The 23600-nt window shown below is 39.0% G+C and overlaps 2 protein-coding genes across 2 annotated transcripts; one reads left to right on the top strand and one right to left on the bottom strand.

Moving 5' to 3' along the window:
• Positions 1 to 10: 10 nt before the first annotated feature.
• LOC123667296 (conserved oligomeric Golgi complex subunit 7) lies at positions 11 to 7153 on the top strand. The gene is made up of 6 exons (XM_045601249.1): positions 11 to 85; positions 621 to 707; positions 1123 to 1203; positions 2367 to 2540; positions 3324 to 3470; positions 6535 to 7153. Exons 1-6 carry the CDS (start codon positions 11 to 13, stop codon positions 6721 to 6723), a joined length of 753 nt encoding a protein of 250 aa, XP_045457205.1. The 3' UTR covers positions 6724 to 7153.
• Positions 7154 to 20418: 13265 nt separating this feature from the next.
• On the bottom strand, positions 20419 to 20724 carry LOC123667295 (gametocyte-specific factor 1-like). The gene has a single exon (XM_045601248.1). It carries the CDS (start codon positions 20722 to 20724, stop codon positions 20419 to 20421), a length of 306 nt encoding a protein of 101 aa, XP_045457204.1.
• Positions 20725 to 23600: the final 2876 nt, after the last annotated feature.

Genomic DNA, 23600 nt, shown 5'->3' with positions numbered 1-23600 from the left:
GAATTTTAACATGTCTACATTGAAATCACCACTTACTAAACCATATTTAGAACTTTTAAATAACTTTTTGAGAATGTCTTCCATAGTAAATTGTATCAAATATTGTAAAATCACACGCGGTGGCCTGTAAATTGTTCTTCTTACTCTCTACTACTCTCCATAGTTAAAAAAAATTAACTATCGAAAAGATTTACGACTGAATAGGCTTTGCTTTCATATAAAAAATTAAACTGAAAAGAAACACGACTGAATAGGCTGTATAGTCTTAGAACTTCGCCTGTTCAGAAATGGGACAAAATCTTAGATATAGGTTTCTTTGTCTAGGGACAAAATGAAAAACAACAACAACAACAACATTTAAAAAAAAAAAACTACACGTCAAACTTATCAGCTGTTTGTTGACATAACCAAAGAGTATAATTATAAGCAGTAATATGTCATCAATGTTAATTTTTTTGCTAAATTTGGAAATGTAGAAAAAAAATGGTAAATAAATAAAATAATATATATTGATCATAAGTAAACAATATCAAAATATCCAAATGGTAATTCTTACATAGATAAAAGCGACGTTATTTTAAAGTAACTTTTCATTTTTATTTACATGTTTTTACTTGTAGGATCTAAAAACGTTTGCTGACAATGAATTCGATCCAAAGAAATGGATTAATAAAGCTTGGAGTACTACTGGGAATCAGGAAAAGGAGGTTGATATTTTTTTATATATACACCAAATTGGATAATTCTGTTCATGAAAGATGAAAAAGGTTGTATTCGGTCAGCTAGTTAATAATAGATAAAAATTAGCCAAAAGTCACTCACAGGATCGCTGAAAACTATGGCTACGGCTTAATTCAAATTATAAATCGAAAAGGAACGCATTCTTCTTAAACAATTTCATATTGTATCTACATTTAATTAATATGATCATGATGATTTAAAAAATAATAATTGTAGCATGATTATCACTTCAGCCTATCGCAGTCCACCACTAGACATAGGCCTTCACAATATCGCGCCAAAAATGGCGTGAACTCATGTATTTATAATTGTAGGGTATTTTAAAAAGTAATCATTGTATAAATAATAACATGTATAATGTAACAAAGGCAATATTTTCAGATATTCGTGGCAAACACAGTGACCCGACTTCAGTTATACATGAAACAACTAAGTAATTCACTCGACGAGACAACCACACAGGTAAAACACTTAGAGCAATAGTTTTAAACTTTTACAGGTTTTTTAACATTTGGATTAATATGTAATACATGTTATTGGTCATTTTTGCACTATTGTAAGGGCCATGGATGCAAGCGAACCGCAACCATGGAGATTATTTTTAAATACTACTAGGGACTAGGGGGGAGGGAGAAGGAAGAGGGACTAAAATAGAGTAGGACTTAGAGTAGAGTTCATCAAATATTGTGACAAAGTTAAGGTTGCTGGACACCATTGGATATCTTAACTTTGTGTGTAATGTACCTAATGTTCAGATGCAGCAATTTCTATATTAACCGTTGTTGTTGCTATCTTCACATTTTGTTTTTGTTACTTGAAAAATATAGTATTTTTTTTTTTACATTATTTAAGTTTGTATAATTACTGTATGTTGAAATATTTTCATTTCATTTCATGTTTATATAAATATATCAAAATTTTCAATTGTTAATTAAATATGTATGTATTTACTTATATATTATAGTGAGTATGTATATGTTTATGTATATGTATAAGTATTTGTATTTTGGTATGTATCTTTATATGTATGTAGTATGTTACAATTTTAAATATATATAAATTTATTGTGTTTCTGTATTTTTTTTGGGGTTTTTTCTTCTTAAATAAATATTTCTTGCACTGTTTGTCTCACTATGTGAAAGGAAGAAATCTCTTTTAGAGATAAGTCCACCTTTGCCATAAATCTTACTATTATTTAATGTTACTAGATGTAATTTTTGAGTGCAATAAATTATATAATATATAAATTGCTAATCTGTCCGCACAAGTTCAAATATATATTTTTAAAGTTGTAACAGATGATACATATTATCACAGAATGTTAATACAGGTTTTTTTTTTAATACTAGTGCATTTATTTAATTTATTTAATTAATTTTAGTTTTATATGTCAGAAATTGACCTAAGTAGGAAATTTAATTTTTTAACTGTGATGACGTGTTGCGGTTGCTGTGCAATCCCCGCTTATTACAAAGATTTGTACAGGCCATATAGATGTTTGTCATGGTTTGGGTAATGTGCTTGATTATTGTGTGTTTCTGGACCCCTGAAACAGGAGAAAATCCTACTGGGGATCATTGAGTATAAAACAGTTATTTTTATATATATTACTTATTTATCTTCAGATTGTAACATCAATACCTCGTCTACTCCAAGATGCGTCCGAGCTCCAACTCGAAGGTGCCCTGCTCCAGCAGAAGCTGGAGACCCTGGAGCAACAGGTCCAAGGTGTGGAGGAGCAGACCGGACACTCTATCAAGAGTTTGCAGAAGATAGATCAGCTCAAGAGTCGGTTGGAGGTGAGGCTTTATTTAAAAAATATTTCTTTAAGGAAAAGAGATCTAAAAAGATAAGAAACAAACAGATAATATGGTACAAGAAGTGTACCGAAATAGGATGAATAACCTTATATAACTTATCCGTGTTAAAATTGATTAATGAGCATTGATGCTACATTTTCTAATATCTCTTAAAAGATCAACTCTTTTTTTTTTCTATATAACTAGGTCGACAAAGCCAGCCCCGCGGTCACAAACCCGCCTGCCTAGCGTGGTGGACTGTGGTGTGGTGGTAGTGGACTATGGGCAATACAAATTAGTTCACGGCATTTTTGGCACAAACTTGTGTAGGCCTATGTCCAGCAGTGGACTGCGATAGGCTGAAGTGATGATGATATGCACCATTTCCTAGTTAGTTATTATTTTAATGTCCCGAACAAAATATTTCAGCAATTCGTTATTATTAACCTAAATTAATTATCATTCATCGTAAAGTTGTTTTTTAATTTATTTTAATTAATATCGTTTGTTATAATAATCTTTATGTATACGTGCTTAAATTAATAGAATGAGTGTAACACCTATAATTAAGATAACGCTTACCTTTTAAGATACTTTGTTTATGATTATATGTGTCTATTGTTAGTGTCTATCTTGTTGGTGTTAAATAAATAAATAAAGGCAAGAGAAAAGCGCGGACCAGTGTTTTAAAATTGTTTTAAATTTTTCAAAAACTCAACATATTCAGTACACTGGACATCTCAACATTTATTAAAACTTTTTGCAATAAAAAAAAAAATTCAGAACGCAGCTGCAACTCTCCGAGAGGCAGATAAATGGGTTGCCCTCGCGACATCACTAGAGGATATTCTAGAAGCAGGCGTGCCGACGCAGAAGGAAAAGTTGGCAGAATTAGCAGAACAAGTCACATCTATGACTGCTAGCTTGGAGGTAAGGAACTTAGATTAATGGTTAATTCTAATATATACAAATAAATAAAATTGGAGTGTCTGTTTGTAATATTAAAATAACCGCTTTTTACTAAATGCATATGGATGTATGCACGGTACATATACCAAAATTTTTTTTTTTTACAATTTTTGTCTGTTTGTCTGTCTGTCTGTTTGATGCGGTCAATCTCTAAAATGGCTGGACCGTTTTTGATGGGACTTTTACTGGCAGATAGCTGACATAATAAGGAATAACATAGGCTAATTTTTTAGAGATTTACTTATTTTGTAACTCTGCGAACTGAAAAATAATTATTTTTAAATTCCACGTGGACGAAGTCGCGGGCACAGCTGCTAGTAATAATAATTATATTATTTACTAGCCGACCCGTGCCCACTTCGTTGAGCGTTAATTATTATGTTTGTGATTCAATTATGTTGTGTTTCAATTTCGTCGACGTCTCTACGTAGGGAGCCGCGCGGCATCCTATCGTATAGATGAAACAACAATAAAACGGTCATGCGGTGCGCGGTACGTGATGCACAGTGTCAAATTGTCCCGCCGCGCAACAGCGGCTTACGAGTTACGGCAGCGGGCGCCTACAGCGATGAATAAAGTCGTGTATTTATTATTTTAAATGACAGAACCAAATAACATACTTTAAAGAACAAATTTTATAGCACTTAAATAAATAATAAGTTGCTCCAACGCCATCTATCAAAAATCGAGAAAACGTCGTCGATAGACTAAAATAAGACTAAATAATTAACGTCGAAAGACTAATAAATTGTTTTCTAATAGCGATAGATGGCGCTAGTTTATATACCATTTTGATATTATATTTTAATATTTTTCTTATTTACTGAATTTTTTGTTCAATTACAATAAAATATAGCTTATAGCACTCCTAAATAGTGTAGCTTTCTGTTAGTGAAAGAATTTTCTTGATCGAATCAGTATTTGCGAAGATTACCCCCTACATACAAACAAAGTTATAAACTTTACCTCTTTATTATATTAGTATAGATAGAGGAAGATGTACAAAGGCGGTCTTATCGCTAAAAGAGGGGCTACATGGGGAAAGAGGCCTATGCCCAGTAGTGGGATATTACAGGCTGTAGCGTATGTTAAAAATGGGCTAGGAATTTTTTTTTTCACGTGGAACGTGATCTTACTCCTACAGAACCCCCATTTAAAGGAACAGAGTTAGGAGTCGAGCATCCTGTATATTGTTAAGGATATTTTTTTATTATTATTAGAAATAACCGGTATCAGTAAAATTATAGTTACGAGTATTTTTGTGTGAGTAAGGATATGAGAAAGAAAGGAGTAAGCGCTGAAGTGACGAATAATAGATAGGAATGGAAGTGGAAAAAACGTTGTGCCGACCCGACATAAGTGGGATAAAGACAGGAATTTAAGTATAATTATAGTTATTTTCAGACTTTTTTAAACGGTTTTATTTAGCTCACCCCGTTTGTTTTATTTTTTAATCTTGGGTCAAATTTAGTAATTCAAATTTCACCCTCTTCCTGTCAACCGATTAATCTGAAATTTTGTATACACTTTGGATTTTGGTGACAATACAATTATGTTTATTCATTATCATTATAAATTCAAGATGGCCGCCGCTACAAAATGGCGGATAATTTATGTTTTATTAATCCCATCAATATGGGTATCAAATGAAAGGACTCAACAAGCAGAATACAATATACTATAAAAAATTGAAATCCAAGATGGCGGCCGCTACAAAATGGCGGATAACGTAGGTTTTATCAATCCCACCAATATGGGTATCAAATGAAAGGGCTCAACAAGCAGAATACAATATACTATAAAAAATTGAAATACAAGATGGCGGCCGCTACAAAATAGCGGATAACGTAGGTTTTATCGATCCCATCAATATGGGTATCAAATGAAAGTGCTCAACCAGTATAATCAATGTACTATATAAAATTAAAATCCAAGATGGCGGCCTCTACAAAATGGCGGATAACTTAGGTTTTATCAATCCCATCAACATGGGTATCAAATGAAAGGTCTCAACAAGTAGAATACAATTTACTATGCAAAATTGAAATCTAAGCTGGCCGCCGCTACCAAATGTCTGATAACAATTTTTTATCAATCCCACCAATATGGGTATCAAATAAAAGGGCTTGACAAGAAGAATACAGTGCACTATACAACCTCAATATTTAAGATGGGCCTTGCAATAATGAAGCACTAAATGAATTAAACAGAATGCGAAATAAAAACTAAAAACTAGAAAATAAAAATAGGTAAAAAAACTTTTTAAGTTAAACGGTTTTATGTTAAACATACAGTGCAATGTTTAAGATAAATGTACTAAAAACCAAAAAATAATAAAATAGATACAGTCGTGGGAATTATAAACATATGCATAGACTAGACTAAAATAAAACCGTGGGGCACGTCAATTGTCTAAAAATTATCGACTTAATGTGCGATAGAAGAATCGTTTAATTCGTCGTTAAAATAGGCAGTTGGCCCGCAGACGGTGAGGAAATTACTTACTATTTTCTTGCTCATGGAAATTCCAATAGTTATACACTCCATGTAAATAAAAGAGATGTTTCAACTAGTTTATCGTTGGACATTCACACTGCTGGCTGGCGAGGAATCGTTTCACTGCTCGTAGTTTGTCTTTAATCGACAAAACATATGATAAAAGTACTACTCGCTACCACTATGAAACCCTAAAACTCGCTTATAATCGAGCTTGCTAGCTTGTTTCCACATTCTAGCCCTACTTATCACACGTCCATCGTTGTCGGTTGAACAACTGCCTAATTATAGTGTAACATTACAAAACAAACATTTTAATCAACGATTGTAGACAATTGACGTGCCCCACGGTTTTATTTTAGCCTAGTCTATGCATATGTTTATAATTCCCACGACTGTATCTATTTTATTATTTTTTGGTTTTTAGTACATTTATCTTAAACATTGCACTGTATGTTTAACATAAAACCGTTTAACTTAAAAAGTTTTTTTACCTATTTTTATTTAATTATTATCTTCATTGTTACAGGCACTAAGTGACTCATCCGACTACGAAATGAAGCGGATGCAGCTTGAGACATTATATAACAGACTTGAAGCGGCGATAAGTCCACCTCTTATTGAAGCTCTGACGCAGATGGATGCTGGTAAATACGATACAAATATAATTCGGATTTTCTATATCTTTATTGGAATTATCCCTACAATAAAATTGTGAGGAACTTGTCAGTCAGTCAGTCAAATTCGCGCCAGACATCCCTGTTTTCCGTAATCCTCATCCAGGAACTTGAATTTGCCGTAAATTGCCATAAAACCTCCTTGACGTGCAGTGGATATTCTTACTTTTTTACCATTGTAGTATCGTTTTTGGCTAATTTAATCATTTATATACATAAAGTTGTCCTTGACCAGTGTAATCGTCTTCGTCCTCGCGAGTTTAATTTTTTGATAACCCTAGAAATGTCTTCGTATACCCTGTAATCCTCTACCCAAACTGAAAGTACATTTTCCTCATTATTTTTACATTACTTTGGACATTTTGATTGTGGTTGGGGTACAATAGGACTGATATTTTCACCCTTACTGTAAAAATTTCTAAATCAAAACAAAAAAGAAGCATACACAGCTCGGTTTGAATGTTACAAAAAAAAAAAGAAATAACGTCTTTTACTCGTGATACAAATTAATCGTAAACGTGTGCGAATCAAATCGTTTTCCGAATACAGGAACCGTGTTTAAAGTGCCCCGCGTTTCACAGAGCGCACTCGCGGCTACGTGTCGGTGTTCCGAGGCATGTGTCGCGGCGTGTCGGCGGCGCGCTGCTGGCGCCGCGCGGCCGCCGGGGCGCTGGCGGCCAGCTGGGGGCGCCGCGAGCACTCCCTCCGGGCGCTCACGAGCATCGTGGCCGAGGACGCCGGGAGACAGGTGCGCGCTCTCACTACTGTTGTCGTGTGCCAGCTGGGGGCGCCGCGAGCACTCCCTCCGGGCGCTCACGAGCATCGTGGCCGAGGACGCCGGGAGACAGGTGCGCGCTCTCACTACTGTTGTCGTGTGCCAGCTGGGGGCGCCGCGAGCACTCCCTCCGGGCGCTCACGAGCATCGTGGCCGAGGACGCCGGGAGACAGGTGCGCGCTCTCACTACTGTTGTCGTGTGCCAGCTGGGGGCGCCGCGAGCACTCCCTCCGGGCGCTCACGAGCATCGTGGCCGAGGACGCCGGGAGACAGGTGCGCGCTCTCACTACTGTTGTCGTGTGCCAGCTGGGGGCGCCGCGAGCACTCCCTCCGGGCGCTCACGAGCATCGTGGCCGAGGACGCCGGGAGACAGGTGCGCGCTCTCACTACTGTTGTCGTGTGCCAGCTGGGGGCGCCGCGAGCACTCCCTCCGGGCGCTCACGAGCATCGTGGCCGAGGACGCCGGGAGACAGGTGCGCGCTCTCACTACTGTTGTCGTGTGCCAGCTGGGGGCGCCGCGAGCACTCCCTCCGGGCGCTCACGAGCATCGTGGCCGAGGACGCCGGGAGACAGGTGCGCGCTCTCACTACTGTTGTCGTGTGCCAGCTGGGGGCGCCGCGAGCACTCCCTCCGGGCGCTCACGAGCATCGTGGCCGAGGACGCCGGGAGACAGGTGCGCGCTCTCACTACTGTTGTCGTGTGCCAGCTGGGGGCGCCGCGAGCACTCCCTCCGGGCGCTCACGAGCATCGTGGCCGAGGACGCCGGGAGACAGGTGCGCGCTCTCACTACTGTTGTCGTGTGCCAGCTGGGGGCGCCGCGAGCACTCCCTCCGGGCGCTCACGAGCATCGTGGCCGAGGACGCCGGGAGACAGGTGCGCGCTCTCACTACTGTTGTCGTGTGCCAGCTGGGGGCGCCGCGAGCACTCCCTCCGGGCGCTCACGAGCATCGTGGCCGAGGACGCCGGGAGACAGGTGCGCGCTCTCACTACTGTTGTCGTGTGCCAGCTGGGGGCGCCGCGAGCACTCCCTCCGGGCGCTCACGAGCATCGTGGCCGAGGACGCCGGGAGACAGGTGCGCGCTCTCACTACTGTTGTCGTGTGCCAGCTGGGGGCGCCGCGAGCACTCCCTCCGGGCGCTCACGAGCATCGTGGCCGAGGACGCCGGGAGACAGGTGCGCGCTCTCACTACTGTTGTCGTGTGCCAGCTGGGGGCGCCGCGAGCACTCCCTCCGGGCGCTCACGAGCATCGTGGCCGAGGACGCCGGGAGACAGGTGCGCGCTCTCACTACTGTTGTCGTGTGCCAGCTGGGGGCGCCGCGAGCACTCCCTCCGGGCGCTCACGAGCATCGTGGCCGAGGACGCCGGGAGACAGGTGCGCGCTCTCACTACTGTTGTCGTGTGCCAGCTGGGGGCGCCGCGAGCACTCCCTCCGGGCGCTCACGAGCATCGTGGCCGAGGACGCCGGGAGACAGGTGCGCGCTCTCACTACTGTTGTCGTGTGCCAGCTGGGGGCGCCGCGAGCACTCCCTCCGGGCGCTCACGAGCATCGTGGCCGAGGACGCCGGGAGACAGGTGCGCGCTCTCACTACTGTTGTCGTGTGCCAGCTGGGGGCGCCGCGAGCACTCCCTCCGGGCGCTCACGAGCATCGTGGCCGAGGACGCCGGGAGACAGGTGCGCGCTCTCACTACTGTTGTCGTGTGCCAGCTGGGGGCGCCGCGAGCACTCCCTCCGGGCGCTCACGAGCATCGTGGCCGAGGACGCCGGGAGACAGGTGCGCGCTCTCACTACTGTTGTCGTGTGCCAGCTGGGGGCGCCGCGAGCACTCCCTCCGGGCGCTCACGAGCATCGTGGCCGAGGACGCCGGGAGACAGGTGCGCGCTCTCACTACTGTTGTCGTGTGCCAGCTGGGGGCGCCGCGAGCACTCCCTCCGGGCGCTCACGAGCATCGTGGCCGAGGACGCCGGGAGACAGGTGCGCGCTCTCACTACTGTTGTCGTGTGCCAGCTGGGGGCGCCGCGAGCACTCCCTCCGGGCGCTCACGAGCATCGTGGCCGAGGACGCCGGGAGACAGGTGCGCGCTCTCACTACTGTTGTCGTGTGCCAGCTGGGGGCGCCGCGAGCACTCCCTCCGGGCGCTCACGAGCATCGTGGCCGAGGACGCCGGGAGACAGGTGCGCGCTCTCACTACTGTTGTCGTGTGCCAGCTGGGGGCGCCGCGAGCACTCCCTCCGGGCGCTCACGAGCAATTTTATGTTGCAATTTTAAGTCTCCCGTGAGCAAAGTGTCGATAAAGTCGCCGAAATATCGGAAGTTTCAAAAATTACAATCGTAATTCATATAAAAATAATAACCTTTTTTATGGCTGTGTCTATAAATGTTGGTACATAAAATTCATATTTAATATTTTTTGTAGTGAATGTACACATTTGCCTTACAGATGGATTGGCTGACAACAGTTTTGAAGACGGATCAACCGCTTGCCGAGCTAGTGAGGCTGTACACTGATTTGTTGCTGTCATTGGATCCATCTCCTACGAAGGTTTCTATAGTACATGTCTTCTGGTCGGTCTGGTCGATGTTGTTCGGATATAAACACTTGTGGACGAAGATATATTTATTTAAGAATGGATAGAAGCTTTTACAAGTGACTTAATCGTAAACGTGATCGCAGCGACGGTTACTAGACTACTCACAATATGCCTTACACTAATAATATTTAAATTTTACCAACATACAGATTTGTATCACATTACAGATTATGTATACATGGATCACAGATAATCTTGCGTCGCTTACATTATCAGTTTATTTGCGTTAAGAAAATATTAACTCATCGCTGTCACTCAGCTTTGTTGAAAATTATTTGTTTAAATTTACTAGTCGAGGAAAGTTCGGATAGGTTCTTAATGACTAAGATTTAACTGGTCAAGGGGCGTAGCTGAACTAGGTGATAGTGATGAATCACTAATTCCTTACTTGAGGAGTAAGCTGGTGAATGCGTGACGAGAGCGTTATGAAAAGTGTGATCGGGTGAGGTGAATAGAAATTGAGAAGGAGATAAGTTAGTGAAGATAGTGGGAAAGAGAGTTACGTTTCGTGTATTACTGTAGGATCAATAGAGAGAGAGGTGCGAGCACACATTTTCTTTCTCCCTTCCCCTCATATATCTAATATATAAAATTCTCGTGTCGCGATGTTTGTAGTTAAAACTCCTCCGAAACGGCTTGACCGATTCTCATGAAATATTGTGTGCGCATTGAGTAGGTCTGAGAATCGAACATGTATTTTTTCATACCCCTAAGTTATAATGGGGGAGAGGGAGGTTAAGAGGGTTATTATATACTAGCGACCCGCCCCGACTTCGCACGGGTGCAATGCTTTTACTAAAAATACTACAGAATGTCTTTATTTATAGTGTGAAGCTAGCTTATATGGTTATTAACATAATAACAACAACATTCAAATATGCGTCGTTAGATTACACGTTGTTACAGAATGCGTTGAGGAAATAAAGGTTCACTGCTCGTTCCCCATAGGTGATAGCGTGATAATATGTAGCCTATATGTTGACCCGACTTCTTAATAATATTCGTGCCAAATTTGAAGTAAATCCATGCAGTACTTTTTGAGTTTATCCCGGACATACATACAGACATACAGACAAACAGACAAAAATTCAAAAAACTATATTTTTGGCATCGGTATCGATTGTAGATCACACCCCAAGTATTCTTTTAAAAAAATATTCAATGTACAGTTTTGACTTTCCTACCATTTTATTATATGTAGGTATATAGATTATGAAATTCTGTGTACATATCGGGTAGGTCTGAGAATCGGCCAACATCTATTTTTCGTTCCCCTAAGTTATGGGGGAGGGGGGGTTTGAGAAGGTTAATAAAATAAATGGCAAGACAACGTTTGCGGGGTCAGCTAGTACATACATATAGATGGAGCTAAAGAACTTATACTTCTGTCGTGTGGTCTAAAGCGCACTCGTTATTTATTTTCCATACGAAGCCCTTCTTATATTGTTTCTGAAGCAGTAAATTTCAATCATCGATTTACAGATAGTGACGGCAAAATTCAAGATGTGTCAGACGGCCGAGGAGGGGATCACGCTGCTGATCGATCTCAAGACCGATTTCGATGAGTTTATCGACTGTATAAGAAATGTTATTGAGGCGCCCAGACCTAATAAAGGTGACTTTTTTTTTTAAATACAACTGGGTCGGCAAACAAGCGTACGGCTCACCTGATGGTAAGCGGTTACCGTAGCTTATAGACGCTTGCAACACCAGAAGCATCCCCTATCCCCAATTCCCCCCAGGAGCTCTGGTCACCTCACTCACCACAGGAACACAACACTGCTTGAAAGCAGTATTATTTAGCTGTGGTCTTCTGTAAGCTCGAGGTACTTCCCCAGTCGGGCTGCTCCATATTTTGAGCACGAAATTTCCTGCTGTGCCATACCTCAGTTATTTTCTTGTGATTTTAGACATTTACATCTTCCAATAGTGGTTTATCGTCAAATTTATTTGTCGAAAGTAAACGTTGTTGACAAGTACCTCTTACAACCGAGACTTTAGGTAGCTTAACGAAGAGACCAACACGGTCTTGAACCTACGACCGACATAGTCAATATTTAACTTTCCCTTGCCGCCAGAATCCTTGCGTTAAATATGTTTTTTTATTTTATTAATGATAGTATATTTAAATTTCCTAAGACGAAGTGCCACAGTCCGCACTGCGCGAGTTGGGTCGCGCGGCGGGCGCTCCGCTTAGAGCCCTACTGCCCAAGTATACGGATTTGCAGACTACCCTCTTTTTAAGCTATTTGGAGGAACCTCAGGTCAAACAGGTGAGATTTAATCTGTACATCTTTACAAATAAATAAAATTGAAATGTCTGTTTGTAATATTATTATAACCGCTTTTTACTAAATGCATAATTATATATGTATTACGCGGTACATATACGAAAATAACATTTTTTACGATTTTTGTCTCTCTGCCTTTTTGTTCCGGCTAATCTCTGAAACGGCTGGATCGATTTTGACGGTACTCCAATATAGATTTAATGGCAACTTGGAAGCACTAATTAGGATATTTTGTTTTAAATATATAAAATGGTCGTATTCTTTACTCCAAGGAGGATCTTCTAGAACAATCCAGAGCTCTTCTCTCCGTGGCTGAGAGAAGCGATACGTGGCTAAGTACAGCATACAGCAGAGGAAAGAAGATAGCTGGCTCTTCTATATATCCATACTACGCTCCTTCTGTCGAGGTACCGTTCTAGAAGTTTTATCAAAATATGCTTAGGGGCCATCTATAAATTATGTTAAACGAATTTGATGAATTATTGACCCCTTACCGTTGTCACAGTTGGCTTCATTTCTGAGACCCACCTAGTGTGACGTCATATATTATGTAACTTTACTTGAAATTATTAATTTAAAAATTTATATCATAATCGGTAATAGACATGTAGTTCAAATATGCTAAACATATGCAACTACACATATTTTGAAATGTGATGTCATAAATTTGGACCCTTCCTCGTCCTTTGTTAAGTGTCATTCAAGTATTACGTAAACACCGAAGGGGGTAGCTTATTTTTGATGACATGGGAGCCGTGGGGTAGATGGTGATTACGTCATCGCACGTTGCGATCAAAAACAATAATTTCTCTTTTCACTTCTAGGCGTTCACCTCAGCAGTACTAAATCTAATAACATCCCACACACGCCGTATCGAAAGCCAGTTCCTTTCATCAGTGACCTCTGGCAAGGTCACCGGTGTTCTCAGCGACACTTTCCCAGCGTCATTGATCCTGGAGAACGCGACCGCTGTACTGCTGGATACTCTTGCTGGACAGCAGGAGGACGAAGGTAGGATGTGGCTTTATGGAATTAGTTGTGACAGTTTTTTATACTATACAGGTGGCAATCAAGCTTACGGCCTACCTGATTGTAAGTGATTACCGTAGCTTATAGACGCCTGCATAGGGTTGCCAGATGGCTGGATAATCCGGGATTGTCCCGGAATTACGTGTCTTCTCCCGTGTCCAGGAATTATAGTTGATTGTCCCGGATTTCGAATACTACTAGTTTTCGAATCCAATTTTCGTATATTTTTCAACCAACCGAATTCGAGATCCTCGAATTGTCCCGAAAATGACGCGCTTGAATCTGTCAACCCTAATGCGACACCAGAAGCATGGCAAGCGTGTCGCCGACCTTACCCCCAATCCCCCCAGGAGCTCTGGGTCACCTTACTCACCACAGGAACACAGCACTGCTTGATAGCAGTGTTATTTAGTTGTGATTCTCCGTAAGGTTGGGGTACCTCGCCAGTTGGGTTGCTCTACGTTCTAAAATTGTAAACTATACAGTAGTTTTTTAACCGACTTTACAAAAATAGGAGGTTCTCGATTCGACGGTATATTTTTATATAGGTACAAAAGAGTTTTTTTTAGCCATTTACTAAAGTCGTACTTGAATAACGTACGTTGAGTAGAAATAAATTTAAATAAATTATTTTCCTTTATAGATCCCAAACCAGATAATCCACTGCTGGACTTACAAATGATACTACTGGACGCGGAAATGAGACGAGTGGCTAGGGCTTCGCCCCCCAGCGTCGCAGGGCTTCGTAGGGCTCGAGATGTGCTCAAAACTCTCGCGAGATCCATACTACGGAACCCTATTGATGTGCAGTTAAGTAAGTTCCCGCTGCTGTCTTTTTTTAATTTTTTTGTATTCTACCCGCATTATTGTTAGTAGATTAGATTGTATGTTTTGAATGATAACTAAATATCTTTCAAACCTTTTTTTTGCTGACACGGTGAACTTAGTACCGATATTTTTTTGTCTAATTTTCTTACACACGAATTTACTCCCTACAATAATATACACATAAAGATAATTGTTCTATTCGGCGCAAGCGTTCGAAGTGGTGCGCGTACATACATTTTTGTTAAACTGTGCTCCATCTTAGACCGCATTTTCACTTATCATCAGAGTGCCTAGTGCGAGTTTTGTTTAATCCGTCTCGCAATAACGGGCGTAAATTTTAACTTCATTTTGTATGGGAAATTCGGCGTTTCAACCTAGTTCTCGCGTTTGCCGCTAGATGGCTCTGTATCGATTGTATCGTATATTCTTTATCGTCTAGGCTGCAGTGTTTTAATTCCCATGCAAAATAATCTTCACGTATAAACTCGTTTCTCTCATGTTTCTGTGAATAAAACTCGCATTAGGCAGTCAGGTGAAATAGTGGACAAACGCAAGCCTATCAAAGCCTAAAAAAAACCTAATAGTATCATTTAATTATACTCTCTATACTCTCATTAAATAACAAAGTTTTGTAAGATAACAATATCTTCAAGTAATTGGCCGAAATAATGGACATTTTTTTTTCTTGTTATTTGAATGTATTTACATAACATTATTCCATTGTACTACTTTTAAACTGTCAAATGAAATGAAAAAACAAAAACAAACAAAATTACATTACATTAGAAATTATGTTTTTTTTTATGTCACTAGGTCGGCGAACAAGCGTACGGCTCACTGATGGTAAGCGATTACCGTAGCTTATAGACGCCTGCAACACCAGAAGCATCGCAAGCGCGTTGCCGACCCAATCCCCAATCCCCCCAGGAGCTCTGGTCACCTTACTCACCAACAGGAACACAATACTGTACACATAAATATCCAATGGTTTCAGATAAAATCTCCCAGTTGTCAGTGTGGCACAACAACGACGCTCTCACAACAGACCTACCTGACTTCGCGCTGTCGCCCCAGGAATATATCACTGAGGTAAGACCAGTTGTATTAACTCGTGCTTCATATCTAATTAGACGATGCTCGCCCCGAGTCTGAATGTAACAAATAATATATTGCTTATCTTAGGAATGTTATGTTTGCATATTAAAAATATTTATTTTTACATATATAGCTATTTACTAATTATATACCTATTTATACGAGCTGACTTCGCACGTTGTCTTGCCGCTAAACGCTATTTAAGAAAAGGGGTTGGTAGTAGAAGGGTGAAAATTTAGGGTTTATTTTATTTTTATTTATTTGGGAAACAAACAATATAAACATCACATACAATTAATATTCTTACAAAAACACATTTTTCAATAAAGTTTCCACTAACAATATGTTGGTTTGTATATATTTTTCAACGCCAAATCATATCATATATAAAATAAAAAATAAATAATTTATCTAAAAATTAAAAAAAAATGAAATATATATAAAAAAATAAATATATAGGGGTGGACTACCCTTAACATTTAAGGGGATGAAAAATAAATGTTTTTCGGTTCTCAGACCTACCCAATATGCACACAATATTTCATGAGAATCGGTCAAGTCGTTTGGGAGGAGTTTAACTACAAACACCGCGACACGAGAATTTTATATATTAGATGGACATTCGTCTATTATATCCATCCCATCCAAAATAAATAAATCTTATTATTATTATCCCTATATAAGTGGCGCCCTCTCTAATCTCAGTTCCGACAGAATAAAAACTATTGAAACCTCATAAAACTAACTGTTGATATAACCAAAATAACTATCGATAGTACTCTGTATTATTTTCCAGATCGGTCAGTACCTGATGACGCTGCCTCAACACCTTGAGATGCACCTTTCGGAGAAACAGGCGCCCTGGCAGTTTCTCACTGAAGTACGTATTTTGGTAGATTACTCCTATGTTGTGGTATTTTACCACTGTATAAAAATGTCACGGTCACCAACCCGCCTGCCCAGCGTGGTGACTATGGGCAAAACACATGAGTTCACGTTATTTTTGGCTTAAACTTGTAGAGGCCTATGTCCAGCAGTGGACTGTATAGGCTGTAATGATGATGATGATGATGATGATAAAAATGTAGAAAAAATCGAATAAAACAAGGACAAATGCATGCCAAATTCTTATACCGAGTTATAAGAATCTATCAGGTCTCATAGACTCTCATAACCCTGAATGAGAATTTGGTCTGCATTTGTCCATTTTCTATGATTTTTCCATAGGGATGTGAATAGCACGGGTCGAGCTTAGGATACAATTGAGCATAGTTTCAGATAGTTAGTTTTTAATTATTGTTCTATTTAAGTATAAATTGGGTACAGAATATATATCTTAAAAATGATAAACAAACAAGTCTCATTGTTGTAAAAATAAATTTTAATTGAAAAAAAAAAACAAAATAAAGTTTATGAGATATATTTGATTGTACAAAAACGTTTTATTATTAAATCGTGTTTTTAGCTTTGCACTCACACGTGCGAGGTGTATGCTGAAAAAATATTGAACATACATAATATGGATGCGCTTGGGACGAAGCGTTGTCTTACTGATATTGGTGAGTTTTCAATATTATAGTATGCAATAACATGATAAATATGACAGTTTGTACAGTGTAACTGAGGTAGGGCACAGCAGGAATTTCCCGCTCAAAATATGGAGCAGCCCGACTGGAGTAGTACCTCGACCTTACAGAAGACCACAGCTAAATAATACTGTTTTCAAGCAGTATTGTGTTCCTGTTGGTGAGTAAGGTGACCAGAGCTCCTGCGGGGATTGGGGATTGGGTCGGCAACGCGCTTTCGATGCTTCTGGTATTGTAGGCGTCAATAAGCTACGGTAACCTCTTACCATCAGGTGAGCCGTACGCTTGTTTGCCGAACTAGTGATATAAAAAAAAAAAGTCATTACAGCCGACAGTAGACTACAGCCTAATATTACTTGCAAGTGTTGCTGTTCTTCCCCTGTATGAGAAAGGTGGTTAGAGCCGCTAGGAATTGGGCACGGACTAAGCACTAATCTCTCAAAAATGATTTAAAAATAAAACTCCTTGCGTGAAGGAAACATAAATATTAATGAGTAACAATAGAGTAATATCTTTTTTTTTTTAATACAAATCTGTAATTTGTTCTCAAAAATGCTTAACAATGAACAAAATAGTATATTTGTTTTTATGTATATGTACATTTTAAATGGTTCAAATAAAATGGAAAGAATATTATATTGAGGTAGCACCAGCAGTAAATATTTACTCTATCTACCCTCAAGTAGTGTTGTGCTCTGTGGTGAGTAAGGTAGAGAGTTTCTGGGGTAGTTTCTGTTGCAGGCGTCTACAGCCTACGGTAACCGCTTACCATCAGGTGTGCCGTTCGTTTGTTTGCCACTTTTACGTTATGAATAATATATTATTTCAGTGTACTTGTCAAGCGTCGTCGAAGACTTAGGAAGCAATATCACGCCGGCTCTGAAGAACTTGGAGAAGTCGCTCAGAGCAGCCACGCCTAGCCAGAATGAATAAATAAAATATTTATATCGAATTGTTTTTTTTTTGCTTTTTATGGAAATGTGCGTCTGTGATTAGTTACCTATTCGGCTATTGGAGACACTCTAGCAATTACTAACTAGGTATCGAAATAAAAAAAATTTAGATGGTAGATATTCTATGAAATTTAATGTTTGTTTCATAATAAAAAATATTTTAATAATACTTTTATGGCCCGTTTCCCCAATCGTGGATAAAGTTTATCCAGCAAGGTCATTAAGACGTGTTACGCTACAATTAAGAAACTACAACTTTTAGATGAACATTTTTGAATAGAAATATGCAATAAATATAGTGAAATTCCTTCATAAAAAAGGATAATAAATCAAACTCTGATCCAATTATCTACACCAGGTGAACTGGCCCTTAATATCCTTACATTAATCTTGTAGTTAAAATAATACAATGGACAGCCAAATCATTCAAAACATCAATGTATTTACTCTTACTAACTTATAAAATAAATAAAGCTTACATCTATGTATTCTAATCAAATAAAAATCATTTTCAAGTTACTTGTTCAGTTTCTTATCATTATCACTTCTCTGAATTGAGGCTCATTAAGAGATATGATTAACAAATAATTATACAAAATAAACTTTTAAAGTGCCTCTGAGCATTAGAAGCATAACTTATTACAAAATTATTGAATAACATATGTATTTAGTTCCTTCAGAACAAACAGCATCTATACAAGTGAAAGGCATCAAGTTAAATCACATATACGTAAAATATATTTTAAAAATTTTTAGGAAACAATACTACTTTCAAGCACTCTAGTGTTCCTGTGAGTAAGGTGACCACAGCTGGGAGAGTCGGCAATGCGCTTGCAATGCTTCTCGTAATGCAGGCTAGGTTATGGTAATCGCTTACCATCAGTTAGGCTGTACACTTGTTTGTCAACCTATTGTTATATCTATAATATAAAAATGAGTCGCTGAATGTGTTGCTAAGCGCAAAACTCGAGAACGGTTGGACCGATTTCGCTAATTCTTTTTTTAAAATATTCCTTGAAGTACGAGGATGGTTCTTACGGAGAGAAAAATTCAAAAAAAAAAAAAATTAAAATTTCCTGATAAAGTCTAAAAACAACACTTTTCTATACTCCCATACAAAAGATTTGTGATAATACTTAAAAGTCAATTTGAACTTTAATACCATACGATAAAGTTTGTGTTAGGCGATACGAAGTTCACCTGGGTCAGATAGTATATAAATAGAAATAACAGTTTGAGCAGACAGATTTTAAGTTTTATGCAAGTAAAACACTTGATAGACATCTAAAACCATATCGCAAAACTGAATATCTATCTTTTATAAGTATCTGTACAGGTATTGAGCGCTCAGCCTAAGAGCGAGATTGTGTTGCGTATCTAACAGCAGTTGCAAACAGAAAATAATTTCGTTCAGTACCAAAATAAAATAAATAATATACAAAAGTAATAATACTCTTTATTGCACACAACAAAAATCAAAACAATAACCTTATTACAAATAAAGAGTGTACAAAGGCAGTCTTTTCGCTAGAAGAGCGATCTCTTCCAGACAACTGTTGGACCACTTATTTATTTATTTAGTAAGAACCATCAACCACCAAGAATTCCATGTTTAAAAAAAATTACAATCAGTTATATTATGCCAAGGTATTAAATATTATTATTATTATTATTATTTTATAATGCACTAGCAGCTCTTGGAGCTGATGCGTGCATATCACTGCACTTATGTTCTCTCTACTTTAGTTTTAAAATATATACATATAATTCCTATTAAAGGTAGTTACAGCATGCGCTTTAGACAAATACAATTGACAAACAACCTTTGCGCATATGGGACACAGCATAGTGAAAGCGGTAGAGTAGTGTACAAAGAGAAGTGACAAATAGTGCCACCTATCAGTACAGCCTATACAGTCCACTGCTGGACATAGGCCTCCACAAGTTTACGCCAAAAATAACGTGAACTCATGTGTTTTGCCAATAGTCACCACGCTGGGCAGGCGGGTTGGTGACCGCAGTACTGGCTTTGTCGCACCGAAGACGCTGCTGCCCGTCTTCGGCCTGTGTATTTCAAAGCCAGCAGTTGGATGGTTATCCCGCCATCGGTCGGCTTCTTAAGTTCCAAGGTGGTTGTGGAACCTTGTTATCCCTTAGTCGCCTCTTACGGCACCCACGGGAAGAGAGGGGGTGGCTAAATTCTTTAGTGCCGTAGCCACACAGCACAGTGTGCTACGGCCCTAGTGCCACCTAGGACGATATCAATTGCAGAGTAAAAACAAACGTACATATACAACATAATACATACATATATACAATTACTTCATATATACAAAGTACTTTGTACTTGTTCAATATCTATATTAAAATGTTGAATTAAAATTGAAGGCTCAATATCTATTGATAACCTTACCTAAGCTGCTGCTGTTTAACTGATATTTTGTTTACAGCTTAGAATGCATGTTGTTTCATTGAATGCCCTTCGTTAAATGCTTTCTTTTTTAAAATTAACTTAGGGCCTATGTCCAGCAGTGGACTGCGATAGGTTGGATAGATAGAGAGAGACCGTTTTTAAATTAACGAGAACATTTAATCATCCCATATTTCGTGATTAGGATCAGTCTCTGGCAGATATTCCCTCTGCAAGATAGGCGTAGGTGATGTCAACTTCGCTACAATCTTCGTCGGTGGGGTTTCCGGAAACATAGCTGCTCTCGACGGGCAGTTTTTTACATGATGAGTCATTTCTGAATGTGGTAAGCGGTGTGTAGCGTTGTAAGGACAGATGGCAAGTTCTGGGTGTTTAACTTGACATTTGACAATGTGACCTTGGATACGTGAACGTGGAACACGATGTGCGGGGTCATAGGGGCAGGAGACGAATGGGTCGTCCATTTTTTCTGTTGACAAATGTATATTTGTATATAAAAATTAAATAAATAAAGTTTTTAATTTTTATTTTTTCATAAATACATTTTAGATTTCTATTCAAAGATTTAAATCGTAATCTTTGTTTCCGTTAATATCCGTGTTTTAGGTTGGTTCTAGGTTAAGTGTTATTTTTCTAGAAATAAATGCATAAATGAAATTAATTAACTTTCAGTATAACATATGTATTCCGTGGTTAACGATGTTGGTGTTACGCTAAGTACTTATTGTGAATATACGGACAGTTTTTATACCTAGTGTAATACTGTTTGTTTACCAAAAAAAAGAGTAAAAAAAAAACAACAAATTCTTACCACTATAAGGCAGAAACTCACTAAATTTAGAAATAAATACTTCTAAGCAGATGAGTTAAAAATTAGCTGCGACTATGAGATAGTGTAAAACAAAAATTACGTTTAAATTATAACTTATTACTTTTTAAAAAAAGTACCTCAAGCGAAATTGAAAGTACTACCTAGACGTTATAGTTTTTTTTTAATTTATTGAGAGCTGGATACAAGTCTTTCGCTCTAAACTGTACAAACTACAAATGTTTACACCTTAAACTAAAACAATAATATTATAACAAAATCTTCTTAATTTTTATTTTTATATTTTTCCTTTGTTATATTTTTTCTACTGACGAACATATAAACTTGAATAATGGTTTAAAAAATCTTCGATTGGCTAATTTTTTTTTTCTGGGCGGCGGGTAATATTTATTTTATTTTCTGAGCAACTGTTATTTATATCCAAAGCCAGGATTAATCTATGTAGTTTCAATGCTCGCTCGCTTCAACTCGCATTTAAAAAAATGTGGTGTAAGTCAGCGTACGGCTCATTGAATTTAGTGCGTCTATTCAAAGTCTATTTAATCCCGTCTTTGATGATTGGAAAGTAATCTGAGAAAGGTGTTTTAACAATATCTCTGTGGTCCTCATCATATACATTTTTTTGCAACTTGATCAGCTATTTCGTTACCTGATATTCTTTTGTGGGAGGGTACCCAGACTAGCTCAACGTAAACACTTATCGCATTTAAATTGTATAGTAAATTTCTAATTATAAATACTAAATAATTTATTTTAAAGGTTAATTTACAACTGTTTATGGCTAATAAAGCGCTTTTAAAATCGACTTAGCCGTTCCGAAAACCTTCCTCTTTAACCGCATGAAAATCCGTTCAGTAGATTTTGAGGGAATCGATCACATATGTATGTACACTTTTAGGGACTTTGTTTCATAATACACTAACTGTCCCTCGCGACTACGTCCGCGTGGTTATGAAGATATGCATTACTATTAAGATGTTTAACGCAAATTGTTTTTCATTCACTTGAAATACTTATTACACTGAGTAACTTTTTAAAAGGCATAATTTAGTATAATTTAATATATTTTTTTATAAAACCTCTCTATACACCACATTCCTAGTTTTATTTTGCAGGCTGCAGTATAAATATCCTATCAGGCGAACTTATAGCTGCTGTATATGTTTCATACAAACTATCAACCACAATTAAACGCCCTTAGCGGTGAATATCGCAAATCCGTTCTTAGCGGACGTCTACTAACTATAATCTACCTCCCTACCAAATTGCATCTTTGTCCATCCTGGATGGGTGGACCGTTCAGCGGTTTTTGAGTTCTCGTGATGAGTGAGTCAGTGAACTTTCTTTCTTAATTATATACTAGATCGTTCAATAAGTCCCGAGACTAACCTGGAAATGGCGCATATATTAAAAACTCTTTTGATTTTTAAAAAGTACTGGCTATCAATACAAGAATATGTGTCAAATTTTTAAAAATGGAACAATAAAATTATTGATTTTGAAACATTTAAGTGACGCTACGGTTGTAATTTCGATACCATGGAAAAAAACGAGTTTCGCGTGTTGATAAAACATTGTTTTTTAATGGGAAAAAATACCGTTGAAGCACAGCAATGGCTTCCTCCCTCTAAAGCAACCATTTGTCAGTGGTATGCCGACTTCAAACGCGGTCGCATGGACACCAATGATGGGGAACGCTCAGGTCGTCCAAATGAAGCAGTGACTCAACAAAATATTAACCAAGTCCTTAAAATCGTATTGGAAGATCGGAAGGTAAAAGTGCGAGAGATAGCCGAGATAGTGAAGATATCAGCTTTTAGTGTTTTCACTATTTTACATAAAAATTTGGCCATGAAAAAGCTTTTTTCTAAGTGGGTGCCGCATTTGCTTACAACTAATCAAAAGGAACAACGTATCAATGATTCAGAGCGATGTTTGGCGCTGATGAATCATAATAAAAAGGATTTTTTACGTCGGTATGTAACAATGGATGAAACCTGGATATACCATTTCACTCCGGAATCCAATCGGCAGGCAGTGGAGTGGAGAGCGGCTGGTGAAAGCCGCCCGAAGCGTCCAAAGTCTCAGAAATCGGCCGGTAAGGTTATGGCGTCTATATTTTGGGATGCGCATGGAATACTTTTCATCGACTACCTTGAAAAGGGGCAAAATATAAATAGTGACTATTACATGTGCTTATTGGAGCGATTGAAGTACGAAATTGCGGATAAACGGCCACACATGAACAAAAAGAAAGTGGTGTTTCACCAGGACAACGCGCCTTGTCACAAGTCCCTGAGAACGATGGCCAAAATTAACGAATTGGGCTTCGGATTGCTTCCTCATCCCCCTTATTCGCCAGACTTGGCCCCCACTGGATGGCCCCGATTACTGGCTGTTTGCAGACCTCAAAAAAATGCTTCAGGGTAAGAAATTTGACTCAAACAGTGAAGTTATCGCAGCAACGGAGGCTTATTTTGAAGCCAAAGACAAATCGTTCTACACACATGG

This window comes from Melitaea cinxia, chromosome 27, assembly GCF_905220565.1.
Source record: "Melitaea cinxia chromosome 27, ilMelCinx1.1, whole genome shotgun sequence".
Taxonomy (NCBI): Eukaryota; Metazoa; Arthropoda; class Insecta; order Lepidoptera; family Nymphalidae; genus Melitaea; species Melitaea cinxia.
This window is presented reverse-complemented; position numbering and strand designations above follow the sequence as displayed.